The following is a 24,241-nucleotide window of genomic DNA, read 5'->3' on the forward strand; positions in this document are numbered from 1 at the left end:
GGAGGTTTTCTGGTCTGTGGTGTACCCATGGCGTCTATAATCCCTGGTTCTCCCTGTCTGACATCAGCACACTGCACTGGGCTGGGGAGCAGATGAATCAGGACAGGAAGTGTGTTGCATGTGCCTCAAACCCCCTTATTGTAGTTTTGTGGGTGTCTTAGGGAACACAATAACACCAAATCCTATAGAAGCAATGGGGGGATGGGGAGAGAGAAAACCAGGTCTGACTGGCTCTGACCTGAGTGATACAAAGCCAGCTGGTGCTCATAGGGAGCGGAGAATGAGGGTGGATTCCAGCTTTTTCAGATCCAAATGCCCCCCACAGCACTAATAGTATTTACTCCTAGAGCTGTGAACTGGCTCCAGTATTTTAGGACAGGTTGATCCAGTTCTGACTTTATCTATCCCCAAAAGTGCAAGCATGAACTTGTAGTTTTAATTTTTTGAAAGAAAAACAGGAACAACAAGCCCCAGGATGTCTGGGGGAGAGTTCCGTCTGTTTCATCAGCCTTCCCGGGCACTGACTATTAAATGAACAGGGGTTTTTTCTGCCAGCTTGATAAAGGCAAAATTAAGGAAAGGCCCGGAGGCGGGACGTCCTGCCTCTGAGTGAGTTTGTTTCTGTTTTTATGAAGTCTGGAAAGCATGTGACCAGCTCTTCATGTGATCCCTCCCAGCTGCCGGCAACAGCCTAGACGCCAGCAGTTTCTTACCATGGAGGTCACCCCGGCTCGGTTTTTGCTTCAGCCACCGGTTTTCCACCCAGTGAGTGTCTCTTCCCCGCCCCATTTCTGGTTTGAACTTTTTGCTGGTGAATCGAGGTTGGGCTCGGTCTGGTCGGCAGGAGTAAGCTGCTTCTCATGTGCATTCAAGTAGCTGGCCTGGAAAGTCATATTTTTGGTGGAGTCAGTGAGAGGGGTTTGATTGAAACTTGACAGGGGGAGGGGGAGTTTAGCTGTAATCTTAGCTTTAGGGGGCTCAGTTGCTCACATGCACTCTAACATCTTTCAGGTGGTCCCTTACATTACCACCGTTTTTGGTGGCTTGTATCACGGCAAAATAGTTCTGCTTCAGGGGAGGGTCCCGAATGACGCGCAAAGGTGAGTAAAAAAAAAAGTCTGCACTGATTGCCCCACTGACTCCCTAACCTCTGCCTGCCCGAGATCACCTTAACAGCACTGAGAAAACCAAGCCGAGGTTTTAATAATTTACCCTTTCCTGTCTTTTACCTTCTATGAATCATGTCAAGTTAAAGCTCTAATTTGCATTATGGGGTTACAAACAGAATGCAGGTGTATATTATGTAAAACTTCAATAAGCTGTGATATGGCTTGTCCACTATTTATTTTATTTATCTATATTCCAATTTTTGTCACTTCAAAGCAGATTACATTCAGGTACTGTAGGTATTTCCCTATCCCCAGGGGGCTTACAGTCTACATTTGTACCCTAGGTCTTACTTCTGATTCTCCTTATGAGAGCTTCATCCGGTGAATCTTCTGTAAGTGTAGCTTCATCCACAGTCTGGTCCCTGGCCACAGAGTGAGGATTAAGCCACAGGTGATCGACAGATAAAGGAGGCTCAGGTTAGGGACACCACAGGCCAGGGCTAGTCAGGTTGGTACCAGCAAGCTATAACTCCCCAGACATCTACTGGATTGGTGCGAGCAAGATGGTGAAGGCCATACCTGGGAACTCTCCGGATATGACCATGAGAGACCCAGAATTCTAAAGAAATTGCAGGGTCTCCGGGCCAACACTGGAAAAGTACCTGGTGCAGCTGCTGAAGTGGCATGGGCTCCCAAACCAGATGTCATTTAGGCCTGCGCCGGGTGGGAAGGAAGAGGAGAGTCAGCCTATGGCTAGAAGGAAGAGCTATGGGGAGGAGACGGTGTGGGCCTGTGAGGGGCCTGGAAGAGGGAAATCATCCAGGCTCACGTGCAGGGAAAAGGAGCTATATATCAGCCGGAAGCAGGAATGGGAAAGTCCCTGCCAGTGCAGAATGGAAGGAGAAGCTGGGTAGCATCTGCCCACGCGTGTAAGGAAAGCAGAAGAGTCTCATGAGCTCTGCCGGGGCGCATTACCTCCCACCCCCCTGCTGCTCCCCACGCCCCTGGCTTAGTTAACCCACGACAATCTCAGGATGACTGGAAATGAAAAGTTCCCAGGTATGGTGGTGACTGCTTACTGTCCAGCAAAGTCAAGAGGACCTGGTAGGCCAGATGTTTAGACAACAGCTTTTCTAGTCTTGGTAGCTGTTTAAATTAAAACCAAGCACTAGTGGTGATTTTCTGCCAGTCCAGGCTAAGTCACCGACCTGGAACCTTTGTGATCTTGCTTTCTTTCCCCCATGGGAACTGAAGTGGAAGATGGAGGCCACTGGTGGCCCTGACCTTTTTTTTTTTTTTTTTTTTTTTTTTTTAAAGAAAATTACCACTGGTGCAAAGTTTTTTTTATTGGGAATGGAGAGGGTGTTGGATTAGGCATGGGAACTTGTGCTCTCATCTGCCCTAAAATGGTGGAGAATCAGTGAGAAAGATGATAAAGGGTAAGGAGTGATGTCCTGCTCTATGGCTGTGATACATCTTGGTGGTGTAGACGAGAATAATAGGGCAGACTGGGTGGGTCCGCTGGGCTTTATCTGCCAAAATCTATGCTCCATATGAGTTCCAAGTGTGTAAATAAAGGAGAACTGCCTTTTCGTCAGGCTGTGACCTGTACACCGTGCCTCCTGCTTGGGCTGTATGGCCTGTCCCCCCCCCCCCCCCCCCCCCGACCATCTGCATAAAAATCGGGGCTCAGCAGGCACGAGGAGCCACCTTTCAAGCTCGGCACTGAAGCCGGTCGCTGCCCTATGCCGTGGCCTGCCAAGGATATTTGGCACTTGTGAAGTGCTGCTCCCGGACAGCATGTGCGGTGTAAATCCCATTGAAATCGGCAGCTTTCTGTGTTTACTTTTCCCGACTGTGTGTTTGCTGTCTAATCCCCCCCCCCCCCGCGAAGGGAGGGAGGGAGAGCGGGCAGCTGAGAGAGAGAGAGCGCTTCTGTTGCTCCGTAATGTCCCTTGATGAAGACCTGCCCTGCTCTTCCTCTCTCCCACCCTTCCTTCCGGCAGGTTCCAGGTGGACTTTCAGTGTGGCTGCAGCATGAAGCCGCAGGCCGACATCGGCTTCCACTTCAACCCCCGCTTCCACTCTGTGCCGCACGTGATCTGCAATGCCCTGCAGGACGAAAGGTGGATGGAGGAGCAGAAGAGCCCCGGGCTTCCTCTGAAAGGCGGGGACGCCTTCCAGCTCCTCTTTGTCTTCCTGCAGGAGAGAGTCCAGGTGAGCCGGGGCGCCCGGCCACTCGAGGTGCTTGGGGGTTTGGGCCGCGTTTTCCGTGCCCTGTCTGTAATCAAAGGAGCAAGTGACAGGAAAGAATTAAAAAAAAAAAAAAAAAAAAAGCTTTGAACTCCACTTTCCCTCTGCAGTTACCAAGTACAAAATTAGTGATTTGTAGCCAATAAACTGAGCAGATCTGAGAATCGCAGAGCAGCTGCACGCGCACACCCAGAGGGGTCATTTTTACACAGAGTACATGTAAGGATGTTAACCTCTCTGCGTGCTCTCCCCTCCCCTCCAGGTGAGCGTGAACAGAAGGCACTTCTTGGAGTATAGGTACCGGCTGCCCCTGGAGAGGATGGACACCTTGGGGGTCTTCGGAGACGTCTCGGTTCGATGCGTTGCCTTCCTGAACAGCAATGTAATGTTCCTAAGCAGGGGAGCCCGTCGCAATCATTCTTTTCTTTTCTTTTTTTCTTTTTACAGCATTATCTTTTTCTTTCCTTCTTGTAGCCATTCACAGAGGAAAGGACGGTCTGTGAGGTGAGTGCTTCTTGAGACTAGAAGAGGGAGCAGTGTCCAGGATGGAGTTGGTGCCTCTGGGGTGGAGGGGTGAACTGGACAGTAGTCAGGGGGGGGGGGGAATTCACTGTGTATGGCAGCTGCTTTCTTGAGTTCAATTGGACACATTTGGGCCTTTTACCTATGCAGGGTGCAATTTCTGCCAAAGCGGGTTGGGCCAGGGGTCTGTTTTACACAACATCCCATTTTCCAACTACAGGTGAGCAGCAGCTGCTTAAAATGGGACACATGTCGCACCCTTCCAATTTCTTGAGATCAAGGTTTAGGGATACCCTGAGCATGCGATGATATTAAATATCCTGCCATCGATCCATTTAGAAATGTCTGATCCCTTTCTCGATTAATTTTGTGTGAGTAGAACGCAACCAGTAATGGTGATGCTGATGGGTTGTTAATTCATTGCCACTGGGGATTTTATAGGATTATCTGGTATTTGTTGTATGATCCCTTTCTGAACCTGGTTAGGCTATTTGCCTTCATGGCATCCCATGGTGGCGAATCCCACAGGTTAATGAAACCACTGCAGTGAAGGACAACTTCGTTGCCCTCTCCCCCACGCCTTCCCATCCCACCCCCAAGACTCGGTAGGTGAGTAACGCTGCCTTGGGGGAAAACCAAAACTGCAGTGCCACATTAGAGCCACCAGGTGTCACTGTTACTGCACCATACAGAATTACAAGTAAATCCCCCCACCTGCCTGCCCTTCTCTGCTCTTTCTTACCCCTTACTCTCTTCCAGCTCACTTTCCACTGCAGAACTGCATATCCCCTGCCCTGGTTGTGCCAAACTTTCTGATTGCAGCCATGTTTATTTTTGCAGCCGCTACTTCTGAACAGCCCTGAGCTGGTAGGTAACCTTCCATATTCCATCACTGCCCATTGTAACGCCTGACACCCACTCTTGTATCGCCTTTGATGCCATATCTGAAAAGGATCCTGTGGGCATTTAAAGAACAGGAGAGGCTGGGAGCAGTTTGCCTTGCGCAGGGCAGACCTGCTTCCAGGAACGTCAGAATGTAACTTGATAACATTTAATCGCTACAAGCGTGGGAACAGGTCATACTGAATTGGGAAATGTTGCATGGGGAGGGGATGGGCATGGCTTTCTTTTCCTAGGTGATGAACTGTGGATCTCTGGCTTCCTGTAGGCACTGCCAGTCTCACGTCCACTCTCTGGTGGGTTGGTTCCGGGCTATATGATCACCGTACGAGGATTGGTGCACCAGGATCCAGAGGAGTAAGTATTAGGGATGTGCATTCATTTTAGACGAAATAGGAAATTTCGTCTCTATTTCCTATTTCGTCACAGTTCGGGGGGGGGGGGGGCCTGAAACGATAGGCAACCCCCCGAAATTTTGTGTGGTTTTCTTATTATTTCGGGGGGGGGGGGGTGAAAGGGCACACAGAAAAAAAAACAAAGCCCCCAAACCCATCCCAACCCTTCAGATCTAATTATTTACAACCCCCTCCCCTCCCCCAAAACTTGCCTAAAGTCCCTGGTGTTCCAGCAGGGGTCCCAGGAGTGATGCCCCCTCTCGGGCCGTCGGCTGCCACTAATCAAAATGGTGCCGATGGCCCTTTGCCCTTATCATGTGACAGGGGCTATCGGTGCCATTGGCCCCTGTCACATGGTAGGAGCAATGGATGGCCCACGCCATTTTTTAAGATGGCGCCGGCTGTCCATTGCTCCTACCATGCGACAGGGGCCAGGGACTTTAGGCAAGTTTTGGGGTCGGGAGGGTGGGGGATCGTAAATAATTAAATCTGAAGGATCGGGGTGTTTGATTTTTTTTTTTTTTTTTCCGGATCGGGACAGCCGGAAAAAAAAACTGGTCAGAACCACGGGAAACGAAATTTCCCGCGGTTCTACGAAAACGGACACAATTGCCAGTACAATACACATCTCTAGTAAGTATGACTGAGTGGATTGCAGCACTGGGAGATGTTTCCATCTACCAGTGCTGTAGGTTTGGGAGATCATAAGGGGCTTTCTGGAGGGAACTGTTAATTGTACCTGAAATGTAATTCACCATGGGTTTGGAATAGCGAGTAATTAAATTAAATCCATCCTGTTATTACACTTGCTGGTTACTGGGATTTCGCCTGGCACAATTAACTGAGGCAGGAAAATAACTTGGGGAGGGGACAACAACCGGTCTCATCCAGGACCAGTGGTGACTTTTATCCATCTCTGACTTTGCATCTGCTCCCCCCCCCCCCCCACCCCCCCAGGATTTCCCTGGCATTAACTTCAAAATCTGGCAGGGACCTTGTCAAGCTGTCAGTCTGCTTCCGAGAGAAGGAGCTACGCTGGAGCTGCAGCCCTGCAGGGGGAAAGCAGGAAAAAGTCTCACTCACCTTCTTCCCATTCCACGCCCTTCGCTTCTGTGAGGTACCAAGCCTGGAGCCGTCAACAGCATGTATCAGATGTGGCATCGTAGAGGTCAGGAAGCAAATGCCAGCCGGGCCCAGCGGCTCAGGCAGCAAATGCTGGGCACTGCCCTGCCGAGGGTCCCCCGGGTCGAGCCCTGGGACAGTCAAGGCTGTGGATGCAGCAGACACAGTTTTCATGGCCCCTGGGGAAGAAGAGTGACACCTAGTGGCTGGAGTCGGGGTTCTGGAAGGCAGCCTGGGGAATGGCCCCTGGATCAGGCTTGTCGCTGTGGAGTTGGGAGGGATATAACATAGGGGGTGAGATTGCAGGGTAATTGTGAATTGAAGGCTCATGGCGCCAGATCCCAGCCCTGGTTCTGACTGAAGTGGAAATAGAAAGGAGCAGGAGGAAATGGTGGAGTCTCAGGGGAAAAAAAAAACCAAAACAGAAAGGAAACTGCTTTGCTCCCTGTGTCGATTGTGCAGAAGATCCCCCGATGGGAAGAAGCCCTGGTTGAGGGGAGGCATCCAGGGGATCCAGGCCCTCAAAAGCTAGTTTTGACACGGCAGGAGATTGCAATACCTTGTTTAATCTTTCTCTCTCTGCCTTTGTTCCTCCACCTCTCCAGATCCTGCTGCTGTGTGAAGCCAAGAGAGTTAGGTTAGCTGTGAACGGCGGCCCCCTGGGTGAGTTCCACCCCCCAGACCTCAGCCTGCTGCAGGCCATAGGGCTGCGGGTGTCGGGCAGCGTTGATCTGTACAGCATCCAGTGTTGACCGCTGTCCTTGCTGTCTGCCATCCCGGCTTGAATTGAGAGCAGGATCGCAGCGCCCATGCACCTGATGAAAATGTTGCTGCCCTGCCAAGGATGGAATGAGGGACTTCCTGCTGTGGCAGAGACATCTTCCTGGGGTCTGGCATGCTCTCCTGCCCTGCGACGGACCTACTTTATAAACAGGTTAAGTGATTACATGAAACCTACTCTTCATGATGGAAGCAGCTGCAAACGGGCAGAGGCGTTGGATGCGAAACACTCCACACACAGATCGGATTTGGGAACTTTGGGGGGACATTTCTTTTACAAAGAGAACTTTGCAAAGGGACAGAGACCGTCTTCTCTTGACACATCATGTTTCTGTGCCTGGGAGGAGGAGGAGGAGGAGCCAGGAGGTGTTTAATAACAAAATAGAAGGTTTGACATGAAATTTCAAAGAAAAAACACATCAGTGGGTGACTAAGTAGATTCTGAAAACTATTGTACTTTTATGACAACTCCCGGTATTGGCCTATGTAAATGAATTTTTCAATAAACAGATTTACTGAGTTGTTGGGCTTTTTGGGCTACTGACCGAACCGTTAACTGGTTCCTGTGCTTCCCCCATAGACATAACTGAAGAGAGAAGTGCTGACGGGGAGTGGTTCTGTGCGAGATGTTTGCAATATATCCAGGGAGGATGCATTGCAAAGGTGCAGTTTAGGAAGAGGAGAGCATTCACTGCTTCATCCCTCTAACCCTTTATTCCTGCCAAATGCTGAGGTATTATAATGAGTGGTGAAGCAGAGGGAGAATTACAGAAACCTAGAATCTGATAGCAGATAAGGACCCAAAGGCCCATCTTTATTTTTATTTATTTATTTAAAATCTTTTTCTATACCGTCGCTAAGTTAAATGCCATCGCAACGGTTTACATGAAGGCACATAAATTAATGTAGGTGGGTGCGTACTATAGTACATTCTAACAGGTGCCACAAAAGGTTCAGTTACAGTACATCGTTAAAGGCAATCAAGTGTTTAGTGAAGTAGGTCATGACCAGGTGTCCCTCTAAGGTACTATTCACGGGTAAATTTACAATTACGTTTGTTGTGATGTAGAGTTCATAGGCTATTATAATCCACATTCTTGGAATAGTGCTGTGTGCCTGGGCTCTCCTGCCTATTCCTGTATGTTTTCTGTTCTCCAGTCTCTTTATAAAATGCCTGTTTAAAAAGCCATGTTTTTAAACTTTTCTTAAAGGTTTTGAGATCTCTTTGCAATCTGATCTCTGGAGGCATTGTGTTCCAAAGTGTGGGTCCTGCTAACGATAAGGCCCTTTCTCTCACTTGGGTTAGTCTCGCTGTTTTTACTGAGGGAATGGTTAGGAGTGCTTTATTTGCCGATCGAAGGTTTCTGTGTGGGACGAGTACTCGTAATGCTGTGTTTAGCCAGTCTGATTTTTCATCATGTATTAGTTTATGTATGGTACATAGGGCTTTGTATTTAATTCTGTGTTCAATAGGTAACCAATGTAATTCCGTCAGTGTTTCAGTTATATGGTCCCTCCTCCTTTTTCCGGTTAGTATTCTAGCTGCTGTGTTTTGAAGTATTTGAAGTGGCCTTAATGTTGTATTCGGGAGTCCTAGTAAAAGGACGTTACAGTAGTCCGTGCTGGAGAAGACTAGTGCCTGAAATACATTTTATTTTTATTTAAAAAAATTTTCTATACCGTTAAGTTAAATAACCATCACAACGGTTTACAGAAGGGCACGATAAAGAGAAATATGGGTGGTATAGATTACAAATTACTCATGTGCCATCATAGTACGGTAACAATGTAAAATAATAAACTAGGTGTGTAAGTTAAACCTGATTGTTAGGAACAAGTTAGGTGGTTTGATTTTAACATTAATATGCTTATGTAGGTTACTAAAAACTTGTAGCTTGGTGCATCCTTATTGCTCAACTATTTTTCTCCTTTTCTTTATCTTTATAAAATGCTTGTTTAAAAAGCCAGGTTTTCAGATTAGTTTTGAATAATTTCAGATTTCTCTGTAGTCTTATTTCGAGTGGCATGAACATAAGAAATTGCCATGCTGGGACAGACCAAGGGTCCATCAAGCCCAGCATCCTGTTTCCAACAGAGGCCAAAAACCAGGCCACAAGAACTTGGCAATTACCCAAACACTAAGAAGAACCCATGCTACTGATGCAATTAATAGCAGTGGCTATTCCCTAAGTATAATTGATTAATAGCCATTAATGGACTTCTCCTCCAAGAACTTATCCAACCCTTTTTTGAACCCAGCTACACTAACTGCACTAACTACCTTCTCTGGCAACAAATTCCAGAGCTTTATTGTGCGTTGAGTGAAAAAGAATTTTCTCCGATTAGTCTTAAATGTGTTACTTGCTAACTTCATGGAATGCCCCCTAGTCCTTCTATTATTCGAAAGTGAAAATAACCGAGTCACATCTACTCGTTCAAGACCTCTCATGATCTTAAAGACCTCTATCATATCCCCCCTCAGCCGTCTCTTCTCCAAGCTGAACAGCCCTAACCTCTTCAGCCTTTCCTCATAGGGGAGCTGTTCCATCCCCTTTATCATTTTGGTTGCCCTTCTCTGTACGTTCTCCATCGCAACTATATCTTTTTTGAGATGCGGCGACCAGAATTGTACACAGTATTCAAGGTGCGGTCTCACCATGGAGCGATACAGAGGCATTATGACATTTTCCATTCTATTAACCATTCCCTTCCTAATAATTCCTAACATTCTATTTGCTTTTTTGACTGCTGCAGCACACTGAGCCGACGATTTTAAAGTATTATCCGCTATGATGCCTAGATCTTTTTCCTGGGTGGTAGCTCCTAACATGGAACTTAACATCGTGTAACTACAGCAAGGGTTATTTTTCCCTATGTGCAACACCTTGCACTTGTCCACATTAACTTTCATCTGCCATTTGGATGCCCAATCTTCCAGTCTTGCAAGGTCCTCCTGTAATGTATCACAGTCTGCCTCCTATTCCAGAGTACAGGACCAGCCAGTGACAGTGCTCTTTCCCGTCTAGTCCCTGCCCAATTTTCTGGGTGGTGCAGTATCACAGACTCCCACCCCTAATTGTTCTAGTAATGCAGCAGATGGCAACAGAAAAAGACCAATTGACACCCTAATTTCTGTCCACATTGCCAAGGATATGTCCCAGTTGTCAGCCTTGCAGGGTGATTGACTCTACGATCTCACTCTTTAGCTAAAATATTTTTGTCGTTTCCTCCTATGTACCCCAGCCTCTTGGGCAGGTGATTATGCAAGATCCCCAGTTTAGCTCATACTCGGCACCTCTCTTCTGTGTGTAACCATTACCTGAGAAGAAGCAACCATGTACTGTTCTTACAAATCGTATGCCTTTAGCAATTCCAAGCAAAGAGTCAGTTAAACTGTTTTCCTTTCCCACCTTCAACTACCACCCAAACTCACTTCTTAAGTACCAAATAACATTTATTAGAAAGTTAAACAGTTCAAACTCAGTGTGGATGTTAGGGAATCAAGGATAGCCACACCGTCAGCAGTGTCCAGTTCAGCTGTTAAGTTCCTGGAAGCTCAGTAGTCAGAGGGGAGACAGCTGCACCTGTAGCAGAAGCTGTAGGATACCAGTGAATAGTAGCGGGCTAGGAGTAAAGAAGTGAAGAGCAATGCAATAAGGAATCTGTAGAGAAAGACTCTGGATGAGCTGTTAGCTTGCCAAAAGCATTTTGTAACACAGTCTCTGCAGCAAATTTATTTATTTATTTTATTTATTTAACATTTTTATATACCAGGATTCATGTAGAAAATTACATATCTCAGTTTACATTATAACGGTAACAAGCATGTAAGAATGCAATTGCATTGAAACAAGGGCGTAGAAAACTTGGGACAAAAAACATGGGGAGTAACGGATGAAACGATATAAAGTATAAGAAATGAATAAGATTTTTTTTTTTTTGAGCTAAGGCTGGTCTGACTGAAGATCTAGGTACATACTGGAAATAGATTCAGGTCCGGTGCTATGAATAGCTTGGATTGCTCGGTTGTAGAGTTGGGAAATAAACTGTCCCAGGAATTCCTCAGAGCAAGGAACTAATAGGAAGAGGCAAGAGAACACAGAGAGGCAAAGCAAAACAGGATACAACCAATAAGGAGCTCAGAAAGATTTAAACAATAACCAATTGGAAAAATGAGCTCTACCAGGCCATTGAATGGATTAGTCAGACTTTCAGGTAGGGGATTTGCATGTCACAGTCCCCTGGATCTCTGGGTAATTTTGTAGGAAATATCTGTACCAAAAAATCCAGAGGATTTAAACTTCTAAATTACAGAACTATGACTAGGAAAGGGATTGTGCTGGAAGACAGTACAGGGGTGGGGGGGGCGGATAGGTTTTGACCCCGACTAGCAGGGGTATTCGGACACGTTGGGTGTGGAGTTCCTGACAAATAGGTAAGATAGCAGGAGGGGCCAGGGATGCATGTGTGACTTTCATGCACACTGGTGTCCCAGCTACACTTTTCAGAGGGGGGACATGAACCCATTAGAGGTGCCAGCATGAAGAAAGGCTACATATTTTATGAAGCTGAGGTCAGGTATGTTGGGTTTATTGTTTCTAAGGAGGGAATGGCCATCAGATAGCTTTCCTCATCACCTGGCCCCATCCAGAGTTACCTTCCTTTCTTGGGTTTAGTGGTTATTAAAAGTTGCCTTTAAAAGGAGCATACAATGTCTGGTAATGCACCATAGAAATGATGGCAGAAGAAGACCAAATGGCCCATCCAGTCTGCCCAGCAAGCTTTCACACTTTTTTTTTTCTCATACTTATCTGTTACTCTTGGCCTTTAGTAACCTTTTGGTTCTATTTCCCTTCCACCCCTGCCATTAATGTATAGAGCAGTGCTGGAACTGCTTCTAAGTGAAGTATCTAGCTTAATTGGTTAGGGGTAGTAACCGCAGCAATAAGCAAGCTACTCCCACGCTTGTTTACCCAGACTGTGTAATTCAGTCCTTGTTGGTTGTTGTCTGAATATAAAATCATCTTTTCTTCATTCCCCCCTGCCGTTGAAGCAGAGAACTACACTGGATATGCATTGAAAGTTAAGTATCAGGCTTGTTTGGTTTGGAATAGTAACCGCCATAACAAGCAAGCTACTCCCTGCTTTTTTGTGAATGCAAATTAGAGATGTGAATCGGAACCGGAATCAGTTCGGATTCCTGTTCCAATTCACGTGGGGTTTTTTCATCGGGCCCGATCGCGGTTTTGTTTATCGGCTGCGCCCGAGCTGATAAACAAAAAACCCACCCCGACCCTATAAAACTAATCTCTTTGCTTCCCCCACCCTCCCGACACCCCCCCCCCCCCGAAAAACATTTTACAGGTACCTGGTGGTCCAGTGGGGGTCCCGGGAGCGATCTCCCGCTCCCGGGCCGTCGGCTGCCACTAATCAAAATGGCGGCAATGGCCCTTTGCCCTTACCATGTGACAGGGTATCCGTGCCATTGGCCGGCCCCTGTCACATGGAGGAAGCACTGGATGGCCAGCGCCATCTTTAAAAATGGCGCAGGCCATCCAGTGCTCCTACCATGTGACAGGGGCCGGCCATTGGCACGGATACCCTGTCACATGTAAGGGCAAAGGGCCATTGGCGCCATTTTGATTAGTGGCAGCCGACGGCCCGGGAGCGGGAGATCGCTCCCGGGACCCCCACTGGACCACCAGGTACCTGTAAAATGTTTTTGGTGGGGTCAGGAGGGTGGGAGAAGCAAAGGGATTAGTTTTAAAGGGTCGGGGTGGGTTTAGGGGTTATTTTTGTGTGCTGTTTTTCCCGCTCTCCCCCATAACGATAAGAGAACCCCCCATGCTCAATATCGTGGGGTTTTCCTATCGTTTCGTGGGAGCCCCTGATTTCTGACAATTTTGAAAATATCGACGATATTTTCAATCGTCCGAAGTCCGATTCACATCCCTAATGCAAATCCTTTTTTCCACATTTCCTCTTGCTGTTGAAGCATAGAGCACTGTTGGAGTCGCATTAACCGTGTGTATGTCTATTGAATAAGGGTATTATCTCCAGGTAGTAGCCATCTTTCCCGCAAGCCACCCTCTCTTCATTCACATTCTCTAGACTTTATGGATCCACAGTGTTTATTCCACGCCCCTTTGAAGTCCTTCACAGTTCGTCTTCACCACTTCCTCCCAGCCAAACCATCTGAACTGCATATAGATGCTTGCCTGGAGGGCTTAGGGGTGGTTTTGTATCGGCCACATCCAGAAGGACTAAGACCTGAGGCCTATGCAAGCTGCAGTCTGAGTAAAACTGAGAGAAATTATCCTGCTCATAAACTGGAGTTCTTAGCCCTTAAGTGGGTAGTAGTGGACAAATTCAGGGATTGTAATACCTATATGGAGTCAAGTTCAAGGTGAAAACAGACATAATCCACTGACATGTTTTAATAACTACACAATTGGATGCAACTGGTCACTGGTGGTTGGCAGCATTATCCCTCTACAAATTCAGTTGACAGTACCGACCTGGAAGTATAACCAGGGACATGGATGCACTGTCCTGGTAACCTCACAGAAGCGACACTGTCCAGGGGGATTGGTGCAGTTTATCAGAGACTGGAGTGGCAGCAGTGTGTAACAGGGCAGGAAATGGAAGTGAAGGTGAAACCGAGAACTTATGTCATGCTGCAGACAGTGTGAGGATCCCACTGACAACATTCCCCCTGCCTACTGTGATGTTGTGTCTCTGGTCTCCACCAACATGCCAATATTAACTAGGGATGTGAATCGTTTTTTGACGATTTAAAATATCGTCCGATATATTTTAAATCGTCAAAAATCATTAGGGCCACGATACAATACCAATTCCCCCGATTTATCGTTAAAAAATCGTAAATCGGGGGAAGGGGGAGGGCAGGAAAACCGGCACACTAAAACCCCCTAAAACCCACCCCCGACCCTTTAAATTAAATCCCCCACCCTCCCGAACCCCCCCAAATGCTTTAAATTACCTGGGGATCTAGCGGTGGTCCAGAACGGCGGCGGTCCGGAACGGCCCCCTCAATTGAATCCTTTTGTCTTCAGCCGGTGCCATTTTGCAAAATGGCCGCTGCAAAATGGCGGCGGCCATAGACAAAAACGATTCGACGCAGGAGGTCGTTCTGGACCCCCGCTGGACTTTTGGCAAGTCTTGTGGGGGTCAGGAGGCCCCCCCAAGCTGGCCAAAAGTTTCTGGGAGTCCAGCGGGGTTCAGGAAGCGATTTCTTGCCGCGAATCGTTTTCCGTACGGAAAATGGCGCCGGCAGGAGATCGACTGCAGGAGGTCGTTCAGCGGCGGTCCAGAACCCCCGCTGAATGACCTCCTGCAGTCGATCTCCTGCCGGCGCCATTTTCCGTACGGAAAACGATTCGCGGCAAGAAATCGCTTCCTGAACCCCGCTGGACTCCCAGAAACTTTTGGCCAGCTTGGGGGGGCCTCCTGACCCCCACAAGACTTGCCAAAAGTCCAGCGGGGGTCCGGAACGACCTCCTGCGTCGAATCGTTTTTGTCTATAGCCGCCACCATTTTGCGGCGGCCATTTTGCAAAATGGCGCCGGCTGAAGACAAAAGGATTCAATTGAGGGGGCCGTTCCGGACCGCCGCCGTTCTGGACCACTGCTGGATCCCCAGGTAATTTAAAGCATTTGGGGGGGGGGGGGTTCGGGAGGGTGGGGGATTTAATTTAAAGGGTCGGGGTGGGTTTTAGGGGGTTGGCTCACGATTTTAACGATTTTTCATGATATTTTTAAAACCCATACGGCAACAATACGATTCCCTCCCCCTCCCAGCCGAAATCGATCGTTAAGACGATCGAGGACACGATTCACATCTCTAATATTAACTTTGTAGGACATTCGGCAAGCACAACAGGCTGATCCTTTGATTAGTGATTTTGGTCAGGGCCAAGGAAAGAAATCTGGAGGTACAAGCAGTCCATCAGAGCCACCCAGACACTCAGTTGCTCATCATCTGTTTGTGCAGAATCAGGGACTGTACAGAGAGAGGAAAGATACCAATTTGAGTCATCCCAAACTGTGTTTGCTACAAAAATTCCACAGAACTGTGTTACAGTCTCTCCATGATGACATGGGGCATATGGGTTCAGAGAGCGTCCTACAACTAGTGAGGAACTGGTTCTATTGGCCTAAACAAGCACAAGACGTTGAAAAACATTGTAGACAATGTACTAGTGCTTGTATAAAGAGAGAGATCCAATGACACAGAGCAGCAGAGATGGTAAACATTACTAGTCAAGGCCCTATGGACTTGCTTTAGAAATGGACTCCCAGTGTAAAGAGAACATTCTAGTTGTGACAGACCATTTCACCAGGTATGCACAGGCATATCCCACCAAGAACCAGAGAGTGGAGACTGTTGCCCGAGTAATATGGAAGAAATTCCTTGTGAACTATGGACTCCCAGCCTGGATCAACTCTGACCAGGGGAGGTATTTTGAAAGCAGATTCATTAAAGAGATGTTGCAGGCAGCTGGGGTTAAGAAGTCACACACCTCTCCCTGTCATCCCCAGCGAGACCCCCAGCCTGAGAGATTTAACACAACACTTCTGAACAGGTAGGGGACATTGAAGCCAGCTCAAAAGAGGAACTGGAGCCAGTATGTGAGCTATTTGGTTCATGCTTACAACTGCACATATAATGATGCTACAGCGTTTTCACCCTATTTTCAAAGGGGTACGCGCGTAAGATATGTTGAATAGGCTCGGTGGCACACGCAAGCCCCAGGACGCGTGTAAGTCCCGGGGTTTTCAGGGGGGGGGGGGGCGTGCCGCCGCGGCACATCATCCGGGGGCGGGACTATGGTTCCGGCCTGGGGCATTTCGGGGGCGTGGCCGAGCCCCCCAAAACCGCTCCCAGGCCGGGAATCGTGCACTGGCCAACTGGCTGGCAGGCGTAACTCTTCGAACAAAGGTAGGGGGGGGGGGTGTTTAGATAGGGCTGGGGGGTAGGTTAGGGAGGGGAAGGTGCGGGTGTGGAAGGAAAGTTCCCTCCGAGGCCGCTCCAATTTCGGAGCGGCCTCGGAGGGAACGGATGCAGGCTGCCAATTTTGCGCAGCCTTGCGCGCACCGACCCCGGATTTTAAAAGATACGCACGGCTACGCATGTATCTATTTAAAGTCCGGCGTACTTTTGTTTGCGTTGGTCGCGCGAACAAAAGTACGCGCCGGCGCAGTTTTTTAAAATCTACCCCGTAAGTCTTATATAAAGAGATTCTTCCACCTTTATTCTCAAATTATGAGCTTTCCAAGATATTGAAGACACTTGGCTTCTACCCACAGCTGACATATCATTATACACTAACATACCACAGGAGACAGCTTTACAGCTAATGACTTTCATCCAGGATTCAGTGCTTTCATCACAGAGTTGACCACTCTTGCACTCAGTTGGAATTTTTTTAAGTTCATTGATCAATTTTACCAGCAAATTATAGGCACAGCCATGGGAGCCACCATCACTAGAATGCCTTTATGTGCCTAAATTTGAGGAGGCCTACACATACACCTTAGGACAATGGAGTAACATCCACTTATGGGAACACTTCATTTTATTTGGAAGGGAACTGCAGCATCTTTATACGCATTTTCATAATGGATCAATACACATGATCCTAACCACAATAATTTCTCACATACAGAAAGTCTTTTTTTTTTTTTTTTGTTCTCACGGTGACCAAAGAGGGGAAAAGATTGATTATGACCATTTTTACTAAACCCACTGATCTTAACAACTTAATACAGTTCAACAGTTTTCACCCTCACAATCTACATACTAACAGTCCATTGGGACAGTTCCTTAAGCTTGGACGCCTTTGTGAGTCCACTACACAGGCTCTCAAAATGTGCATGCATTTTTTGCCAAGGGGGTACCCCCCATAAACTATTAAACGAGCCTATAAACGTGGTTTATATGCTGATCAGGACCTATTGTTGCAGACTCGCCATCATCCATCTGCGAAACAGCTTGTCTGTGTGTTGCTCTTTTCAATGAAGTCGTATATGGTACAGGATATTATTTGTAGACACTGGCATATTCTTGCACTTCATGATGTCTTCCAGCAAAAACCAATCTTTGCTCGTATCAGAGATCACAATTTACGTGACCTATTGGTCATGACCTTTGCCCCAGCTCATTTGGCCCCCACAAAATTAGGGTAAGTCACAAGTAACCATTATTCACTATGCATCAATGTACATCTGGTCCAAGTATTTCGCCATGCCACCCTGCCAATAACACATGAACGAAGATGTCTTTTTGATTGTAGTACATCTGAGGTTTTTTACTCAACGCACAATTAAACTCCGGAATTTGTTGCCAGAGAATGTGGTTAGTGCAGTTAGTATAGCTGTGTTTAAAAAAGGATTGGATAAGTTCTTGGAGGAGAAGTCCATTACCTGCTATTAAGTTCACTTAGAGAATAGCCACTGCCATTAGCAATGGTTACATGGAATAGACTTAGTTTTTGGGTACTTGCCAGGTTCTTATGGCCTGGATTGGCCACTGTTGGAAACAGGATGCTGGGCTGATGGACCCTTGGTCTGACCCAGTATGGCATTTTCTTATGTTGTGTTTGTCATCATTTGCCTGTGTAACAAACTATATATAGGCCACACCAAGCTATCCAAATGTACACAAAGCATTCAACACGAAAGCTATATTCGCACCTATAAGCTATATACCCTACTAGTAAAGCAATTGGGTCATACACTTGACCGACTAAAGATTTTTGTTATTCAGGGCCTGGACTGTCTGAAAGGAGGGAATATTTCAATAAAGCTTTTACAGTGTGAGCAAAGATACATTTATTCTTGGCATACCTTAGCCCCAGAAGGACTTAACTTAGTGATTGAGTGGGAGGCATTCACATGATTGATGCGGGTGGTTTGTTCCCCCTTGATCTTACCTTTTGCTTTCTCTCTATCTAGTGGGTTTCTTTCATCTTTTTCTTTGTTTTCCCATCTGATTCCATACCGTGCCAAACTTGGCTGCAGTTGTTTAATATCGAAATAGTATTTACATATGTATCACACAGCAAACTTTCCCATTGGATAACATAATGGCTCCATGGTATTGGCCACATCCCCATATGCACAGCTAATTTCATATATACACCAGGTACAAATCCTTTTGCAGCATTGCCTTGTGGGTGCTGAAACTAAAGGCGGCAGGAGGAAGGTTCATCTCTGCTAAGTTGATTTGGGCTTGTCTTTTTCTGATGCTTGTAACGCGCTGTGCAGCACTGTAGCTTGCTATTTCATGCTTGTTTTACAGGCTAGTACATTGCTACACACAGATATTACAAGTCCTTTTTAGCAAATATACAATTTGTCAGTCTTGGTTAAAGGCACGGCATCACCAGTGTGTGGTGACAGCACTGACACTGATTCCATTCAAAATCCTTTCTTTGGAATCCAAGGGCATTCAAACCAGATATTTTCTACACCTCCTTGTTTTTTTTTTGTTTGTTTTTTTTAGTATAGTTAGTGTATGAGTAACTTCCCTATTTTTTTAGTATAAGCAATTCATTTTCCCCTTATACTTACATTTCATCATTTTACATGCTTTCACCAGAAGTCTCTTTTCATAAACACCATCTGGTCAGGCAGCTGACCCTTTTCATAAGTTTCAAATTATTTTATGTTTTTTGGTATTACAGTGATTCTCATTTCACATTTGGATCCAGTGGGCGACTGGCACCCAGTTCACGGAATTCTTATTCAAGTTAAGTTAGCGTTTCATGTAGACGCATTCTTTGTAAACCAATGAAGGAATTCGTTAACCTAGGCTAGTGTAGGGTTTTCCCATTGCATGGGGTTTATACAAGAGCGCACACATTAGCACACTTGTTTCAGCTGATTTCTGGTCATTGCCATCCTGAATTTCTTTTTATTTCAACTAATTTTGAGCTAGTCTGGGCCTCATTAAGCAAATTTGGTGTGGTGTCCATTCCTGATGAGGATTTGTGGGCTGCTCCCCTTCAGTCTTGTTTATAAAACATAATTTTTATGCAGACTTATCTACAATTTATTTTAACAACCTCTTGTTTTCTCTTTGAGGTTTGCTTGGACCTCGCTTCTGAATATTAATCTTTTTGGATGCAGTAACATGGTAGCATGCTTTCATGTTGTGCAAGCAGAGGACCTTACAACAGACCATGAAAACTCCATTAACAGCCAAGGGAACTCTCATCTACCACAGGATTCTTTATACAGGTCTTCATTCTAAGGTTCTCTCACTGCAGTATCTGCAGGAAAACAGGTAGAAATTTGTGTGATTATTTAAATGAGTTCATATGTGTAGCTGTCATGTCCATATAGAGAAAGAGTGATTATAGAAATACTTTTGTTTTATATTTAGTTTTTCAGTTATTTATTTGTCACTAACTGACCATTTGTTGTAACACTGTGCAATATGTTGTCTGTCAGACCCAGTCTTTAGTAATCGCTTTGTACAATGTAACATGATATAGACAATATATTTTTATGTATCTTCTTGGTGATGGCATTGTTGCAAAGCCTTGTCATCTATGTAATAGCACGTATTTGATTTACTATGCTAGTTTAACTGAGGTCCTCTCATTTCATTTCAAATATGTATTTTTAATCGATGTTGCTCATTCATTTTATTGATTTCAAGATATTAATAAAGCATTGTTTTAATTTTCTCAATCTGTTAGTGCATATCATACATCAGTCCTTTCTTACGACATAGGAAGTATTCATTGAGCACTTTACATTTGTATATACATTTACTGAATTCTATTAATTTCTATTTCTATTTTTTTTTTTTTTTTTAATACTAGAATGCTAGGCTTAGCCTATCTAGTCAGGTCATTGATCCTCCTTAGGGATCCAGCTCTGAGGGAGGAGAAGCAGAAATGAAAGTGAAGATATATATGGAGAATGGGGGATGGGAGGGAGAAAGGGAGAATGGGTGGAGGGGAAGGGGGGTTGCAAGTGTTTGTCTTAAGAATATACTGGTATTTGTACAGCTTTGATAGCTAATAGATAGGCTCTCTCATTTAATGTTTGTGCTTTGAACATTCCCAGGAAGAGGCAACTGTCCTATAATGAAGCAAGGCAGATGAAGGCTGATATTGATCCTGCTGCAGGAAACCCACCTAAGCAAGAGAGATAAGCAGTTGATTTTCCAAAAAGATTATCCCCACACTATTTTTGCTTCTAACTGCTTTAAGGGTAGAACTCGTGGGGTGAGAAGACAAATAGGTTAATGTTGTGACAGTTAACGTGTGGGATAGAGAGGTTTTTGTTTTGCAATGTTGAAATAGAGGCACAAAATCGACAGTGATTAATTCCCTCCCCCCTCCCCCGACTAGTGCACGGGGGGAGGGGCATTTTTGAAAGGGTGCAAAGGGAACTGATACCATATATGCATGGCAAGGTCATTGTGGGGGGGGGGGGGGGGGGGGAGACTCAATCTTACACTTAAGCCTGACTTAGATGACTCATCATGATCTACAATTATCCAAAGGAGGTATAGGACCAGTTTGTGCAATCTCATACATATATTGGGTTTAACTGATGGATGGAAGACATTACATTCTTTTCACATAAATTATACATATGATTCAAAACCCCATTCATCCTCCTCCAGAATAGACTTCATACTGATATCAATTACCCCATTAAATATGCATCCATGAGCAGATATAAAACCTATCATTTAGAGAGTCTGTGCTTCAGTATGGGGGGGGAGGGGCCAGACTCAAACCAGGAAGAAAACCTTTGGGAAGCTTAACAAAGCTTTGCTCAGAGAAGAGCATATAGCAGAAGCGATAACATAAGAAATGGATGAATATTTACTCCATAATGCAGATGGCAAAGTGCAGCCCATGTGCCCATGTTAGTATGGGAAACTTGTCTGGGTCACCTCCAGGAAGTATGAAAAGAATGAAACAAACTCACATAGCAAGAGTCAATTTGTGCAATAAAAGAGCAGCATAAACAAACTGGCTCTGTAAATATTTATGAGAAACTGGAGCAGGTCAAGCGGAAGTTGAAAGCCCTCTGGGCAGATTTCATTGATTATGCAGTTTGGTAAAGCAGAAATATTTTCAATTTGGCAATAAATCATCCAAAATGTTAGCCCATATACTGCAAAAAGAAATACCTCAAAAGCAAGTAGTTTAAATACAAAATAATGGGGGCAGGCTCGTTTATGATCAAGAGGGGATGCTTAAGAGGTCTGGGGAATTTTCCTATGATCTAAATGCCTCAACTATTAGTGAGGAAGGTATGGATGAGTATTTAGCAGGAGTAGTTCCAGCTCTAACTCAGGAGTAGCAAGAAAAGCTAGATGGGGGAAATCAAGGCAGCCAAGATTTGTATGGCAGTGAACATAAGAATATAAGAAATTGCCATGCTGGGTCAGACCAAGGGTCCATCAAGCCCAGCATCCTGCTTCCAACAGAGGCCAAACCAGGCCACAAGAACCTGGCAATTACCCAAACACTAAGAAGATCCCATGCTACCGATGCAATTAATAGCAGTGGCTATTCCTTAAATCAGCTTGATTAATAGCAGTTAATGGACTTCTTCTCTAAGAACTTATCTAAACCTTTTTTGAACCCAGCTATACTAACTGCACCAACCACATCCTCTGGCAACAAATTCCAGAGCTTTATTGTGCGTTGAGTGAAAAAAAAATTTCTCCGATTAGTCTTAAATGTGCTACTTGCTAACTTCATGGAATGCCCCCTAGTCCTTCTATTATTTGAAAGTGTAAATAACCGAGTCACATCTACTCGTTCAAGACCTCTCATGATCTTAAAGACTTCTATCATATCCCCCCTCAGCTGTCTCTTCTCCAAGCTGAACAGCCCTAACCTCTTCAGCTTTTCCTCATAAGGGAGCTATTCCATCCCCTTTATCATTGTGGTTGCCCTTCTCTGTACCTTCTCCATCGCAACTATATCTTTTTTGAGATGCGGCGACCAGAATTGTGCACAGTATTCAAGGTGCGGTCTCACCATGGAGCGATATAGAGGCATTATGACATTTTGAGGCAGATTTTATAAATCTGCGCACCAGGCGCGAACAAGAGTACGCGGGATTTCAATAGATACGCGTGTAGCTGTGCGTATCCATTAAAATCCGGGGTCGGCGCGCAACCTACCTCCGTTCCCTCAGAGGCCGCTCCGAAATCGGAGCGGCCTTGGAGGGAACTTTCCTTCGTCCTCCCCCCACCTTCCCCTCCCTTCCCCTACCTAACCCACCCCCCCGGCCCTATCTAAACCTCCCCCCTACCTTTGTCGGCAAAGTTACGCCTGCTGGAAGCAGGCGTAACTTTGCATGCGCCGGGCCGGCTGCCACGCTCTGAGTTCCGGTCTGGGGGCTGGTCCGGAGGCCACGGCCACGCCCCCGGGCCGAAACCACGCCCCCGGCACTGCCCCCGAAACGCCGCGTCACTCGCGGCCCGCCCCTGAAACGCCACGTCACTCGGGGCACGCCCCCAACACACCCCTCCATGCAAGCCCCGGGACTTACGCGTGCCGCCGAGCCTATGCAAAAAAGGCTCGGCACGCACAGGGGGGACGTTTGGGGTAGGTTTTCGGGGGGTACACGCGTATCCCTTTGAAAATCTACCCCTTTCTGTTTTATTAACCATTCCCTTCCTAATAATCCCTAACATTCTATTTGCTTTTTTGACTGCTGCAGCACACTGAGCCAACGATTTTAAAGTATTATCCACTATGATGCCTAGATCTTTTTCCTGGGTGGTAGTTCCTAATATGGAACCTAACATCGTGTAACTACAGCAAGGGTTATTTTTCCCTATATGCAACACCTTGCACTTGTCCACATTAAATTTCATCTGCCATTTGGATGCCCAATCTTCCAGTCTTGCAAGGTCCTCCTGTAATGTATCACAGTCAACTTGTGATTTAACTACTCTGAATAATTTTGTATCATCCGCAAATTTGATAACCTCGCTAGTCGTATTCCTTTCCAGATCATTTATATATTGAAAAGCACCGGTCCAAGTACAGATCCCTGAAGCACTCCACTGTTTACCTTTTTCCACTGACAAAATTGACCATTTAATCCTACTCTCTGGTTCCTGTCTTTTAACCAGTTTGTAATCCAAGAAAGGATATTGCCTCCTATCCCATGACTTTGTAGTTTTCGTAGAAGCCTCTCATGAGGGACTTTGTCAAACGCCTTCTGAAAATCCAAATACACTACATCTACTGGTTCACCTTTATCCACATGTTTATTAATCCCTTCAAAAAAATGAAGCAGATGATTTGTTAGGCAAGTATTCCCTTGGGTAAATCCATTTTGACTGTATTCCATTAAATCATGTCTTTCTATATGCTCTATGATTTTGATCTTGAGAATAGTTTCCACTATTTTTCCCGGCACTGAAGTCAGGCTCACTGGTCTATAGTTACCCGGATCACCCCTGGAGCCTTTTTTAAATATTGGGGTTACATTGGCCACCCTCCAGTCTTCAGGTACAATGGATGATTTTAATGATAGGTTACAAATTTTAACTAATAGATCAGAAATTTCATTTTTGAGTTCCTTCAGTACCCTAGGATGCATACCATCCAGTCCAGGTGATTTGCTACTCTTTAGTTTGTCAATCTGGCCTACTACATCTTCCAGGTTCACAGTGATTTCGTTCAATTCGTCTGACTCATCACCCCTGAAAACCATCTCCGGAACTGGTATCTCCCCAACATCCTCATTAGTAAACACGGAAGCAAAGAATTCATTTAGTCTTTCTGCAATGGCCTTATCTTCCCTAAGAGCCCCTTTAACCCCTCGGTCATCTAATGGTCCAACCGACTCCCTCACAGGTTTCTTGCTTCAGCTATATTTTAAAAAGTTTTTATGAGTTTTTGCCTCTGTGGCCAACTTCATTTCAAATTCTCCCTTCGCCTGTCTTATCAATGTTTTATACTTAACTTGACAATGCTTATGTTTTATCCTATTTTCTTCAGATGGATCCTTCTTCCAATTTTTGGCTAAAATAACCTTTCACCTCACCTTTTAACCATGATGGTAATCGTTTTGCCTTCTTTCCACCTTTCTTAATGTATGGAATACATATGGACTGCGCCTCTAGGATTGTATTTTTAAA

At 45.7% G+C, this 24,241-nt stretch overlaps 1 protein-coding gene across 2 annotated transcripts; it reads left to right on the forward strand.

Moving 5' to 3' along the window:
- The first annotated feature begins 511 nt into the window (after window positions 1–511).
- On the forward strand, window positions 512–7,603 carry LGALS12 (galectin 12). Of its 2 annotated transcripts, none has more exons than XM_029613462.1 (9): window positions 512–846; window positions 1,012–1,100; window positions 3,116–3,326; window positions 3,625–3,744; window positions 3,837–3,866; window positions 4,725–4,751; window positions 5,053–5,141; window positions 6,137–6,296; window positions 6,907–7,603. In XM_029613462.1, exons 1-9 carry the CDS (start codon window positions 715–717, stop codon window positions 7,051–7,053), a joined length of 1,005 nt encoding a protein of 334 aa, XP_029469322.1. In that variant the 5' UTR covers window positions 512–714; the 3' UTR covers window positions 7,054–7,603. The 2 variants fall into 2 exon arrangements, with proteins under 2 accessions (XP_029469322.1, XP_029469323.1); XM_029613463.1 differs by having other exon boundaries at window positions 530–765.
- Window positions 7,604–24,241: the final 16,638 nt, after the last annotated feature.

This window comes from Rhinatrema bivittatum, chromosome 8, assembly GCF_901001135.1.
Source record: "Rhinatrema bivittatum chromosome 8, aRhiBiv1.1, whole genome shotgun sequence".
NCBI lineage: Eukaryota > Metazoa > Chordata > Amphibia > Gymnophiona > Rhinatrematidae > Rhinatrema > Rhinatrema bivittatum.

Bases quoted from the DNA above. Each gene is read 5' to 3' on its own strand.
- LGALS12 (XM_029613462.1), top strand. From the start codon at position 715: ATGGAGGTCACCCCGGCTCGGTTTTTGCTTCAGCCACCGGTTTTCCAC. The intron at 3,327-3,624 runs GTGAGCCGGGGC...CCTCCCCTCCAG, and splicing joins TCCTGCAGGAGAGAGTCCAG to GTGAGCGTGAACAGAAGGCA. The intron at 3,867-4,724 runs GTGAGTGCTTCT...TTATTTTTGCAG, and splicing joins AGGAAAGGACGGTCTGTGAG to CCGCTACTTCTGAACAGCCC.